This window comes from Limulus polyphemus, unplaced genomic scaffold (genome assembly GCF_000517525.1).
Source record: "Limulus polyphemus unplaced genomic scaffold, Limulus_polyphemus-2.1.2 Scaffold6847, whole genome shotgun sequence".
Lineage (NCBI taxonomy): Eukaryota > Metazoa > Arthropoda > Merostomata > Xiphosura > Limulidae > Limulus > Limulus polyphemus.
Genome location: NW_013672457.1, coordinates 4223 through 17839, shown reverse-complemented (window position 1 = coordinate 17839; position 13617 = coordinate 4223). Strand labels below are relative to the sequence as shown.

The 13617-nt window shown below is 33.6% G+C and overlaps 1 protein-coding gene across 2 annotated transcripts in view; it reads right to left on the bottom strand.

The window, feature by feature from the left end:
- LOC111083000 (transcription intermediary factor 1-alpha-like) overlaps positions 1-13312 on the bottom strand; it is a 38022-nt gene extending 24710 nt beyond the window's left edge. Inside the window, exons 1-3 of one of the 2 annotated variants that reach the window (XM_022402489.1) lie at positions 13236-13312; positions 2449-2487; positions 1606-2230 (exon numbers count right to left, since the gene is read on the bottom strand). In XM_022402489.1, coding sequence (XP_022258197.1) covers positions 1606-2003 — 398 coding nt within the window. In that variant the 5' untranslated portion in view covers positions 2004-2230; positions 2449-2487; positions 13236-13312. Of the gene's footprint in view, positions 1-1605; positions 2231-2448; positions 2488-4604; positions 6882-13235 lie in introns of those variants that run through there. The other variant, XR_002613852.1, reaches the window with a different exon arrangement.
- Positions 13313-13617: the final 305 nt, after the last annotated feature.

Genomic DNA, 13617 nt, shown 5'->3' with positions numbered 1-13617 from the left:
GAGTGTGTGTTAGGAGGTAGAGCCTGTCAATCTTAAAGCAAGAAATACAACTATAAAAAAAGGACATACAGTTCTAGAACATTTAACTGACCTCTATAAGAAGAGCATAGTTCATTTGTCATCATCACAGGCTCTTCAGGTTAGAGAACTTTTGGCGAATTATGCAGACGTCTTTTCAAAAGGAGACCATGACCTTGGCTGCACAGACCTTGTGGAGCACAGAATAAACACAGGCAATCACCGTCCACAAAAGATCCCTCTGAGAAGAATAGCTACATCAAAGCAACAAGAGATGGAGAAGGTCATGGATGGCCTAATTAAGGAAGGGATAGTTGAGAAATGAGATAGTCCCTGGTCAGCTCCTGTCGTGTTAGTCCAGAAGAAGGATGAGATCCAACGTTGCTGTGTGGATTTCAGGGCTCTTAACAGTATAACCGAAAAAGACTCATGTCCACTGCACAGAATTGATGATACTCTCAATGCCCTAAGTGGAGCCAGGTGGTTTTCAACTCTAGACTGGAGTTTCTATAAGGATCGTGACTTAGTGGGCAACCTCACTAATGTCCCAGCATTTGCTAGACACCCTCTTTTTTAGCATATAAGCCAGAGATAGATTGAAGAGAAATAATTAAGAAACAACCAGATACGCAACAAAGTTTTGCATTTTATTTATTTTTATAAGAATAAGTAAAAAATATACATAAAAACAAGAAAGTTAGTACTGACATCTGGGTCTTCTACTCAATGAAAGTTAACTTCAATGTTTGATATGACTTATTAGTACATTATTGAATTTTTATTTATTCCAGATATTCCACTTCGTACAGAAAATAATAACCTGCAGAAAGGTCCTTTAAGGTACACGCTGAATCATTTTTGGCTGCACCTTTTTTTTTTTCATACCTAGTGTGTTTGATTATATATCCTGAACTTTTGTCAATATACATCAACAAACCACAGCAAGTAAGAAAAATTAAAACTAGATCGTAGCCAACATTAGTTTTAGAATCTCAACCCTATTATTCAGAACAGATCTGTACTTTACAGAACCAAACAGATTCTTTAAAATATATAGTGGCAGTTCTTTCTCTCTAAAACTGTGTTAACTTCCTTTATAGTAATGCCATTGAATTTAGAATAACATTTTTTTTTATCATCACCCACATGCACTCCATACAGCCATATCAAGCATCATTACTTACACTAATACCACGTGATGCTAAACACTCTTTAATAAGGAGAATTTAATACAATTTAACCAGACTTAATAAGAAAGATAACAATTATTATGTTACCTTTGGACAGTAAAAAATGGAAAAGTAGAGCTAGTTTAAGTATTTTAATGACTTACTATCATGAATAACTGTTTACTCTCAACATTGAAAAAAAAAGTAAAAACATCACTAATTTTGTACTTTGATCTTTACTTCAAAAAACAGTAAAAATATAATTACTTCTGTACTTTGAAATGATAAAAAAAATATTTATATAGTTTGATTATTGAAATAATATTGATGCATAGTGCCTTTGAACTTCTGGAATTATCAAAAACATTAGTTAGCCACTAACATTTTAGTGTATTATTACTTCTAACAGGATACTTACTCAGGAGTAGTTAAAATAGCAGGAACATGGCAATTAAGATGGAATACCCGAGGGCAGTTACTGCAACACAATAGTTCTCCTCCATCATGACATACTGCACACCAATCTTCATTTGGGTCATCATTTGAACTCTTTTCACCGTCTTTCATTATTTTTTCTTCTCTCCCACTGAAGGTTGTCTTTTTACTTGGTTCTTGTTCTATTTTCTCCATAATTTTGTTTTCTAGTTGACCTACATCAATTGGTATTGTAGTGTGACTGTTCTTTAAAAGATTTTCAAGAGACTGAATGTCATCTAAGAGAGACCTGTTGCTATCTTCAGAGTCTTGTCTTTCTCTGTTCATCTCTTTACTGTTACTATCAATTATTTCTTTTTTAATCTTAACAATTGGCAACATATTTTCATCTAACTTTCCTTTTTTAATTTAATGCCCAAATTATTTTCACTGGATTCAGAGCTATCCTCAGACTCTCTCCTACATGCTTCCTGCAACTCCAACCGACTTGTATCTTTCCTGCTATCCTCTACCATGACTTTCTTGTCTAATTCTCTACCATCACTTTCTTCTTCAACAGCTGCTGTGGGAGCAGGGCTACCACTACTGTCTGCAGCTAGGTGGCACCCCTAGAAACAAATGTCAGAAATTAGTTTCAAATCTTCTGTCATGAAAACCAAAAGAAAAATGTAAAAAATTGTAATTTCAAGTACAGGAACAATGTACTGGTTCAGCATTTTCATCAAAACCTGTACTTTACAAACAATATACATGTGTTTCTTCATTTCTGTTTGTGAGCACTTTCTGGTTACATGAAAATAAAACTAGAAAAAATAAAAACACTTACTGTTTGAGTTTCTTCTTTTCTGTCTGTTTGTGAGCACTTCTTTTGTTACATGAAAATAAATTAGAAAAACTTTCAAATTCAAAATTCTTAAATTAGTTAATTATTACAACAAAATGTGTAATAAAGTGGGTCAAGAATAAAAATTAAAGACAGGAATGACTTCTGCTATGAAACCTTTTAGCACCCTGTACATATGAAAACAAACAGGTTATTTAAAACATTTCCGACCTAGGACATTTTACAATTAGAAGAACACTGACTACCTTGCCTCACTGAAAAATAATAGAAGGAAACATACTGCCAGGCCTCACTGATAACAACTAGGACACCTACTGCCTCAGCTCACGATTAACAACTAGGACATCAATTGCCATGCTTCACTGACAACAACCAGAAGGACACCTACTGCCTCACCTCTCTTATAACAACCAGAAGGGCACCTGCTGCTTTGCCTGATAACAACTAAAAGGAAATTTACTGTCACTGATAACAACTTGAAGGATACCTACTGTCTTGCCTATCTGGTAACAACTAGAAAGACACCTACAGCTTAGCCTCACTGATAACAACTGGAAGGACACCCACTGCCTCACCTCTCCAATAAAAATTAGAAAGGCACCTCCTTCCCTGCCTCTCTGATAACAACAGGGACACCTAGTGCTTGGCCTCACTGATAATAATGAGAAGGACATCTACTGCCTTGTCTTATTGATAACAAATAGAAAGATACCTACTAAAACACCCAACTGATAACAACTAGATGTACACCCACTGCCATGCCTCACTGATAATAGCTAGAAGGGCATCTCCTTCCTTGCCTCACTGATAAAAATTACAACACCTACTGTCCCACCTCAGTGATGAAAACTAGGACACCTACTGCCTTACTTCATCAATAACTAAAAGGGCACCTAGTGCTTAGCCTCACTGATAACAACTAGGACACCTACTGTTTCACCTCAGTGATAACAACAAGGACACCTACTGTTTCACCTCACTGATAACAACAAGGACACCTACTATTTCACCTCACTGATAACAAACAGAAGGACACCTACTGCTTTGCATCACTGATAATAACTAAAAGGACACCTACTGCCTTGCATCACTGATAACTAGAAGGACACCTACTGCCTTGCATCACTGATAATGAACATCAAATAATTTTGTAACTAATAACTATTGGTGAGAGTGAAGTTGCTCAGCAAACCTAAATGACTAGCATCAAAGTGGAAGCTCACATTTGCATAACATTGGATAAATAATGGATCTTACTAATGATTTTATTATCACTGCTTAGGATCTTATGCATATTTTATTAATAAAGTTCTTTAAAATAAGTAGAAAAATACATTAGCAAAGAATTCCTGCAATTTTTTCTGAAGGGATATTCATTATAGGAAACTGGTTAGAAGCAATAAAAAAAAAGACATACTATAAAAACAAAGAATTCTTAAATGATGTCAACCTTTGAATAATCTGATTTATAAAATACAGGGTCTCATATAACCTTATTATATACTATATATGTCAAGAAAATATTTTCCAAAAACTGTATGCAGAAATCCTAGAGACTTAAACAAATGGAAGTTATACAAATCAGACTGTGGAGTCAAGCATAAGTCTCTTATTGTAGCATCAAAAATATTCAAACAAAATAATTAAGAAGCTATTTGTGGGATAGATAAAATCTTTTTATTGCACTAAGTTACAAATTTTCCAAAAGTATAAGTGAGAAGGTGCAGACAAAAACTTTTTACTGCAGCAAGTTAAATTTTTCAAAAGGATAAGTGATAAGTTGTTACTTAGGAAATAGACACAAGCCTCTTATTGCTACAAAGTTGATGAAACTTTCAGAAAATGAAGTTTGGAGAAGACAGTACGTGATGATGAGAAAAACCTTGTTGAAGCATTGTACATTTGTTACTTGTAATACAGTTTATTTTATTACCCATTCGAGTCTCTCCATATTTTATACTCTAACTGCTACAAATTGAATTTTCCAACAGGATAAAAGAAAAGTTGTTACGTTACATATGTATATATGTTTTACAAATTTTCTACGATAAAAAGGAATCTCATAAGATGTTATAAAAAGGAAATCAAATTTTAGATTTGTTCATTCAAATTCTCTAAACCGTAACTTACAAAATTACCTTAAATCCAGCTGATCTTTCTCTTGTCCATTTGAATCCATCTTTAAAAATGTACAAAAACTGTACAAAATTTCCTACAATTTAGTAAACTCCATCTCATCCAACTGTTTGATGTCATGGTAAGTAACCTACATGACTATACAAGGCTAACTGTTAAATATTTACTTGTTTTTCCTCATTAGATACTAACTATCAACTAGTTTATATTCTGTTATCAGTTGCAATCTACACAAAAGTCCAGAGAAGAACTATATGTAGAATTCAACCTGGGTGTTCTTTCAATAACAGGAAGACATAGCCATCAGCTCAAACCTATCACACAAGTGGGCCTTGCCTTTGGCTCACACCTATCACCCAAGAAGACCTAGCCTTTGGCTCACACCTATCAGCCAAAAAGCCTAGCTATTATCTCGAACCTATTACCAGCAATCAGTAATTTCTTGATGAAACATCTCAAAGGTAAAAACAGCTGCTATAATACCCTAGATTTGAATGAGATAAGATGATGGAATATTAGTAATATCACAACACAATCAAGACAAGATTGCACTACCTAGATAGTCAAAATACAGCAGCATAATTAATGATATAAATAGTTAGATTCCTAGACACGATCTTACATACCCCAGGATACCTAGACATGATGTTCACAAAGATATTACATGCTACAAGATTCCTAAACTTAACACACCATAGGAGTTTTAAACATGACAGTCACCAAGACCTTACATACTACAGATTTCCTAGATATGATGGTTACCATGACATTACACACCATAGGATTCCAAGAGATAACAGTCACCAAGATATTACATGCCACAGGATTTGTAGCCATGACAGTCACCAAGACATTACATATCACAGGATTCCTAGACATTACATGCCACAAGATTCCTAGATATTACATGCCACAGCATTTTTATACATGATGGTCACCAAGATATGACATTCCACAGGATTCCTAGACATGACAGACACCAAGCCAATACATTCTATAGGATTCCTAGACATTACATGCCACAGCATTTTTATACATGATGGTCACCAAGATATGACATTCCACAGGATTCCTAGAGATGACAGACACCAAGCCAATACATTCTATAGGATTCCTAGACATGACAGTTACCAAGACATTACATACCACAAGATTCCAAGACATGAGGGTCACCAAGCCATTACATACCACAGGATTCTTAGACACGACAGTCACAACAACATTACATGCTACAGGATTCCTAAACATGACAGTCACAACAACATTACATGCTACAGGATTCCTAGACACGACAGTCACAACAACATTACATACCACAGTATTTCCAGACATGACGGTTACTAAGACATTACATTCCACAGCATTCCTAGAGATGACAGTCACCAAGACCTTACATTCCAAAGGATTCCTAGAGGTAACAGTCACCAAGGCAGTACATGCCATAGGATTCCTAGAGATGACAGTCACCAAGCCATTACATCCCACAGGACTCCTAGAGATCATGGTCACCAAGACATTACATCCCACAGAATTCCTAGACATGACAGTCACCAAGACCTTACATTCCACAGCATTCCTAGAGATGATGGTCACCAAGACCTTACATTCCAAAGGATTCCTAGAGGTAACAGTCACCAAGGCAGTACATGCCATAGGATTCCTAGAGATGACAGTCACTAAGACATTACATTCCACAGCATTCCTAGAGATGATGGTCACCAAGATCTTACATTCCAAAGGATTCCTAGAGGTAACAGTCACCAAGGCAGTACATGCCATAGGATTCCTAGAGATGACAGTCACCAAGACATTATATCCCACAGGATTCCTAGAGAAGACAGTCACGAAGCCATTACATCCCACAGGACTCCTAAAGATCATGGTCACGAAGCCATTACATCCCACAGGACTCCTAAAGATCATGGTCACGAAGCCATTACATCCCATAGGACTCCTAGACATGACAGTCACCAAGACATTACATGCTACAGGATTCCTAGAGATCACAGTCACCAAGGCATTACATAACACAGGATTCCTAGAGATGACGGTCACCAAGCCATTAAATACCACAAGATTCCTAGACACAACAACATTACATGTCACAGGATTCCTAGACATGAGGGTTACCAAGATATTACATTCCACAGGATTCCTAGCCATGAGGGTCACCAAGCCATTAAATAGCACAGTATTTCTGGACTTGATGGTCACCAAGACATCACATACCACATAATTCTTAAACATACTGGTCATCAATACATTAAATGCCACATGATTCTGAGAGATGATGGTCAAAAAACATTACAATCCAAAGAATTCCTAGGGATAACAGTCACCAATGGATTACATGCCATAGCATTCCTAGACATGACAGTCACCAAGACATTACATCCCACAGGATTCCTAGAGATGACAGTTACCAAGACATTACATCCCACAGGATTCCTAGAGATGACAGTCAACAAGGCATTAAATCCCACAAGATTCCTAGACATGATGATCACCAAGACATTATATACCACAGGATTCCTAGACACAACAACATTACATTCTACAGGATTCCTTGATACAACAGTCACAACAGCATTACTTGCCACAGGATTCCTAGACACAACAGTCACTAAGACATTACTTGCCACAGGATTCCTAGACACAACAGTCACCAAGACATTACATGCCACAGGATTCCTAGACACAACAACATTACATGCTACAGGATTCCTAGACATGAAGGTTACCAAGCCATTAAATAGCACAGGATTTCTGGACATGATGGTCACCAAGACATCACATACCACATGATTCTTAAACATACTGGTCATCAAGACATTAAATGCCACATGATTCTCAAACATACTTGTCATCAAGACATTAAATGCCACATGATTATTAAACATACTTGTCATCAAGACATTAAATGCCAATGATTCTGAGAGATGATGGTCAAAAAGACATTACATGCCATAGAATTCCTAGACATGATGGTCACCAAGACATTACATGCCACATGGTTTTTAGACACGACAGTCACAAAGGCATTATATTTCACAGGATATCTACACATGATGGTCACCAAGAAATCCTATACCACAGGATACCTAGCAAATTTACAAGAAATTCACAGATACTGATAAATACCAACACAACAGATAGGCATCACATACTGAAAGTCTCCAGAGTGGAGATAAACACACCACAATACCTTACTTAATAGTGGATATCCTAAACACTTGATAAGGAAGTTATACACCAAGAACAAGAAAGAATAAAGTTACAGGCACACAGATACATTCCCCTATGCAAAAGTGTCTGAAAATATAAAGAGGATATGTAAACAGCATGAAGTCAGAACAGCTTTCAGAACCCACAAAACAGTCTCAATTAGATAACATCAATCCATGTAAAGAACCAGTGGAGAGCAAAGCCATCATGTACAACATCCCTTGTTAATACATGAAAGAAACAAGAAAAACAATGAAGATCATAATTCAAAAGCATAATAGACATATAAGACTATGAAAGTGATTTATCTGTAAGAGCTCATCATACCAAAAAAAAGATGGTAACAATTTGAAATGACATTAATGAAATATCAATCACATATGACAGATATGATAACACACGCAGTCAACTTAGAGTAGAGGACAGTGAAACCAGTTGAAAGCCCACATGAGAAGACAGCACAACCTACCTTTCTAATAAGACTACCCAGGGTTGAATCCTACCAACTCATACAGTCCTTTTCATGAATTCACCTGAAGATAAGAGAATATTACTGGCCAAAACGTATGATGTAAAATAATTTGGATTTAGTAATAAGAAAAGGGGTGTTTTTACAGACCAATAACCAAGAAAATTTGACCACCATAACTTTACTGCAAGTACCATTGTGTCCCTTAATCCTATGACAATGACCCAATTTTTAAACTCCTTTCTGCACATGCCATCGAGTTACATTCAAAATTTAATTAAACTACTTGACTATCAATATATTTTAATTAATTATTATTAAGTACATTATAGTTCAAAGTTTTATATCATCTTATTTTAAAAGAAACATAGGTTTGTGTCACGTTATGCACTAGCTATAAACAATGTTGAAATTTGGTAAAGTATAGCTTGAAACATAAGGCGATAGTCAAGTACAAGCAAGTCTAGATGAGAATGTAGCCTAGTTGCCCGTTTGACATGTATGGTTCAAAGTACTTTGCTGAATGGAGTTGAAACAAGAAATAAATTTTGTCAACTCCTGACAGGTGCCACACCCACTTTCTATAGTTTAAAATTGATAGAAGTTATATGTACTTCAACATGTACATGTTTATAGTCATCAGAAAGAGCTCATTTTACACTATAATCCAACAAGTTACTTTGAAATTGGCACCAAGCTGTCATCCTCGGGTAGGTGTGATTACTTTTAGTATTTTTGGCTGCTTTGTTCACAATAGCACTTCTTACCTAAATATGTCATACTTAGAGAGACAATTAAGTTGTATTTAGGTTTTATTTTAATATTTTAGTTAATTATGCATTATTTGTTTTGCAATTCGTATTTGAAAGGTTTAATAATTTTTATAAAATAACCACAGCTTCCCCTCATTCTGCAAGGATTCATTACCAAGAGTGTATAACAGGATTCTGCCCGAGACTAAGGTATCTTGAGTTCATACTGTTCTATCACCTACGGGTACCTGTTGATGTGTGTTGGCATAAATAATCAACAGTAAAGAGTAGAAAAGAAAAATAAAACATTAAAAATTAACTATAAGTAAAAAAGTTAAAGATGCGATATTATGCAGATGACCCAAAGAAGATATTTTAAGATTATTCAAAGAAGAGTTAAAAGGTATGTACATATTTGCATTTCTTAATTTTCATTTCTCATTTAGAAGGTTCTAGAGATTATGCAAGTGAAATGTGAAAACTGTTATATAATAAATAGTATATTAAATACTTAAATTGAAAATCACCTTGTAGGTGAACTATTCAGAGTTTGAGTGCAAATAACTATATTAAATAACGAATTTCTATTAGAAATAGCAGGAAAAAAAAATTATTATATTTTTCTCAAACTACTTACTTTTATGAAAGATCTTGTCAAGTTTTAAACAAGTTGCATTTTAACTACACATACATTACTCTACAGGTAACATTAATCAACCGGTCTCGTAAAAGTTATTACATTACACTTTAACTACTTGTACATTACTCTTCAGGTAACATTAATCAACTGGTCTCATAAAAGTTATTACATTACACTTTAACTACTCGTACATTACTCTTCAGGTAACATTAATCAACCGGTCTCGTAAAAGTTATTACATTACACTTTAACTACTCGTACATTACTCTTCAGGTAACATTAATCAACCGGTCTCGTAAAAGTTATTACATTACACTTTAACTACTTGTACATTACTCTTCAGGTAACATTAATCAACCAGTCTCGTAAAAGTTATTACATTACACTTTAACTACTCTAAAAATTTTACACAATTTATCCAATGGTTTTATTATTGGAAAGAAATTTAACAATAGTTACATATCATTTTTCACTTTGAAGGATGTCATCATTATTGGGTTAAGCTCTGTTATAAGTACTTCTTGCAAGGGGCATAGGGTGAGGTCATAAATTACAGGGGTGACTCCACAAGTTATAGAGGAGATTTTATAAGTTATAGATGCAGTGAAAAATAAGTGCCATCATTTTGGAACACAATGTATGAATCCATGAGTCCTTAGTTGCTAAAGCGTTTTAAAATTAAATGTAAGAATCTATGGATCCTTGGTTGCTACAGTGTTTTAAGGTGCTTTGAAATAAATTGTAAGAATATATGGATCCTTGATTGCTAGTGTTTTAAGGTGCTTTAAAATAAAATGTATGGATCCTTGATTGCTAGTGTTTTAAGGTGCTTTAAAATAAATGTATGGATCCTTGATTGCTACAGTGTTTTAAGGTGCTTTGAAATAAATTGTAAGAATCCCCAAAACACAATATTCATATTTGCTGATTGTACAATGGTACTTTCACATTGAAACTAGTGCAAAACTAAGATTAAATTTGAAGACAATTACTTCAGTAGTATAAACACACAAGGAAACACATTAACCCTCTCACTAAGAGCAGGTCAAAGTGCACACCACTACATTTTAGAAAGTTACATTCAAAATTTGAATGAACTATTTTATTATCATGGTATAGGAATAAACTTCGCATAAAAATGTTGTTAATATATATACTTTTAATACAAGTTAATTTTATAAGGAAATATTTTTTAAAATTTTCAATCTCACCTTAGTATGAGAATTGTGACATTTGCTAGTTAGGTATCCCCTCTTCTGTAGTTTACTTACTACTCCTCCGAGAAGTACGAAATTTAACGTAAATTACTTGTTATAATGTTGTCATTACTCAGACAAAGCATAATTTTTATAGCCTTTAATCGCATTTGGTTACAGAGGCATGAAGTAGAAACTTAGAGCTCTCTTGCCACACCCACCTGTCACATCCTCTCCTTCACAAATTGCTAATAGTTCTCTCTGATATTTAATACTATATTATTTATAACCAACAGAAAGCCAAAGTGTTAATCTAATAAATGATATATTATATTGTTTTCTGTACAAAGGATTGTCTATTCCCTTCCAGCACAAACTTTATGCCCACAGGAAACACACTGATGAGCTTAGGCGAGTTTTTAATGGCTCTTATCACATAGTTAAAAAGTCAGAAAAACAACAATAGTTATAGGACACTGTTTGTTTTTTGTATGTTATTGTTCTCTGTTCTTTGGCATATTATTTAATTAAATAAAAAAATATATATAAAAAAGTAGGGTTAAGTTTCATTGACAGTTGACAACAACAACAAAAAAAAGATCCAGGTAAGTATTAATTTTTTGTTATTCATGTGTATTCTTTACTTATTATTATAAAATAACTAAAATTCAAAAATTAGAAATTTATTACATTAGAGAAGGTTAGATTAGGCAAGATAAAGAAAAAAATAAAAACTTTTCACAAGATACACTCGCAAGTAGCCTGTCTTATGTAATTCAATAGGGTAACGTAAGCTACACGTTTGGCACATAAGTTACAACTTGTGTGTGGGGATTATTACTTACATACTTAAGTAGAAACATGTGTATACTGTTATGAGATTTAAGCTACTTTGGAAAAACACATGTAGTTTCATGTTACAATCTAAAGTCATTATAGAAAGAAAAAAAGGGTAATTTAGATTTATTTCATTTTTTTTTATGGCGGTTAAGAAAATTGATTGACCTCATATAGAGTTAGGATATACAAAAAAAGGGATAAAATATAAAGTTTTACTGAAAAAAAAACATTTGAAATATATTTAAGAGGTTTTAGAGGTTGTGCAAATGAAATTTGATAATCTTTAGGTCATGAAAAGCATTTTTAGTCTTAACATGAAACTCACTTTACACTCAGAGCAGTTAACACTTTGACTCCACATATTAAAGAAAAACATTTTAGTGAAAATACTTCATTAAAAATTTTTTCTACAAAATAATCTTACTGAAAGCTTGTGAAATTGTGTGAAGATAAACAGAACATATTAGAAATTATAGTATTAAAACTATAAAGGTCAATTTGAGGTCACAAACAAGGCAGATTTGACTGATCCCTTAGTGAGAGTTAATTCTTCACCTCTCTGTGGCTTATAAATAATGGAATATAATTACATCTCAATATAAGTCCAACAAGCACATAAAAATCGAAAATTAGGCCTATGCTTTTTACGTGAAGCACAAATGTACCCACTGTATTAATTATGGATGCTGTACATTTAACAGACTGTGTGAAAGAAAATGCAGCTTAGACACACATATACAAACAAGAATTTTATAAAACAACATATGATGACAGCTGATTTTTGCACTTCTTTATACAGTAATTTAAAAAAATTCAGCATTTCATAACTGTTATATATTTTTAACTATCACAATACAGGTGCCTAAAAATTGATAATTAGGCCTAAGTTTTAAATACACCTTATACACAAAGCATGAATTTATCCACTAGAGGAATAAAATATTACACCATTTCCATTATTGATGGTAGTGGATTCAATGCTTTGCTAATACTTTAGGGGAGAGAAAAAAAAGTTAACATCATTATGGAAGGAAAAGAAAAATAAGTAATATAGCAACAAATGAAAACAATGGATTTTTACACTTCTTGATACTATAAGTTTAAAAATTCACTATTTCATAATAATTTTATAACACTGCTTTATCAAAAGTTTGATCAAGAAAAAATCTCAAGATCTTAATAAAAGATGATAATTACCCAGAAACATACACATTTCATATACAGCAGATCAAAGAATCAATGCCATCTATATCCATCTTTTTGTTTTTGCTAAACAATCTTTCGAAAGTCAAATAATTTTATCACATACATCATACATGAAACACAACTTTATCCCTTAGTTGAGCATTGTAAACACTATTATCCTGTTTCTTACTACACAGTGCACCAAAACTTCACACTTTTCTGCCGATATAACATGGAGTAAAAGGAACAAGGGATGGAGGAAATACTTCCTGTCACTTTTCTTACCGGTTCTGTACTAGAGAGAGTACACTTAACTTTATACTTACCTTCTCTCCTGCTGAACCTCCATCCCTTGTTCCTTTTACTCCATCTTTTAAAATACTTCCTATAGACTGATGAGCAAATTCACTCTAAAACAAACAATATAGTGAAGAATCTAAATAGTGGTCTACTGCCATTTTTTTGTCTGACAGCTTTTTCACATTATAAATACACAATTTTTTTTCCAACTTCTATTCTTGTGTAAAGTCTGTACTTTTGTTTAAGCTGCTTTTCCACATCTTTACAATCCTATCAACACTATTATCTGTACTGAATATAAACAAGCAGGTTTAGCTACAAAACAATAAGTGGAAATTTTAATATTACAAGTGTAAGATAATTACCAATAATAAAAAGTTAATTTCTAAATATCAGAGCTCTTTATTA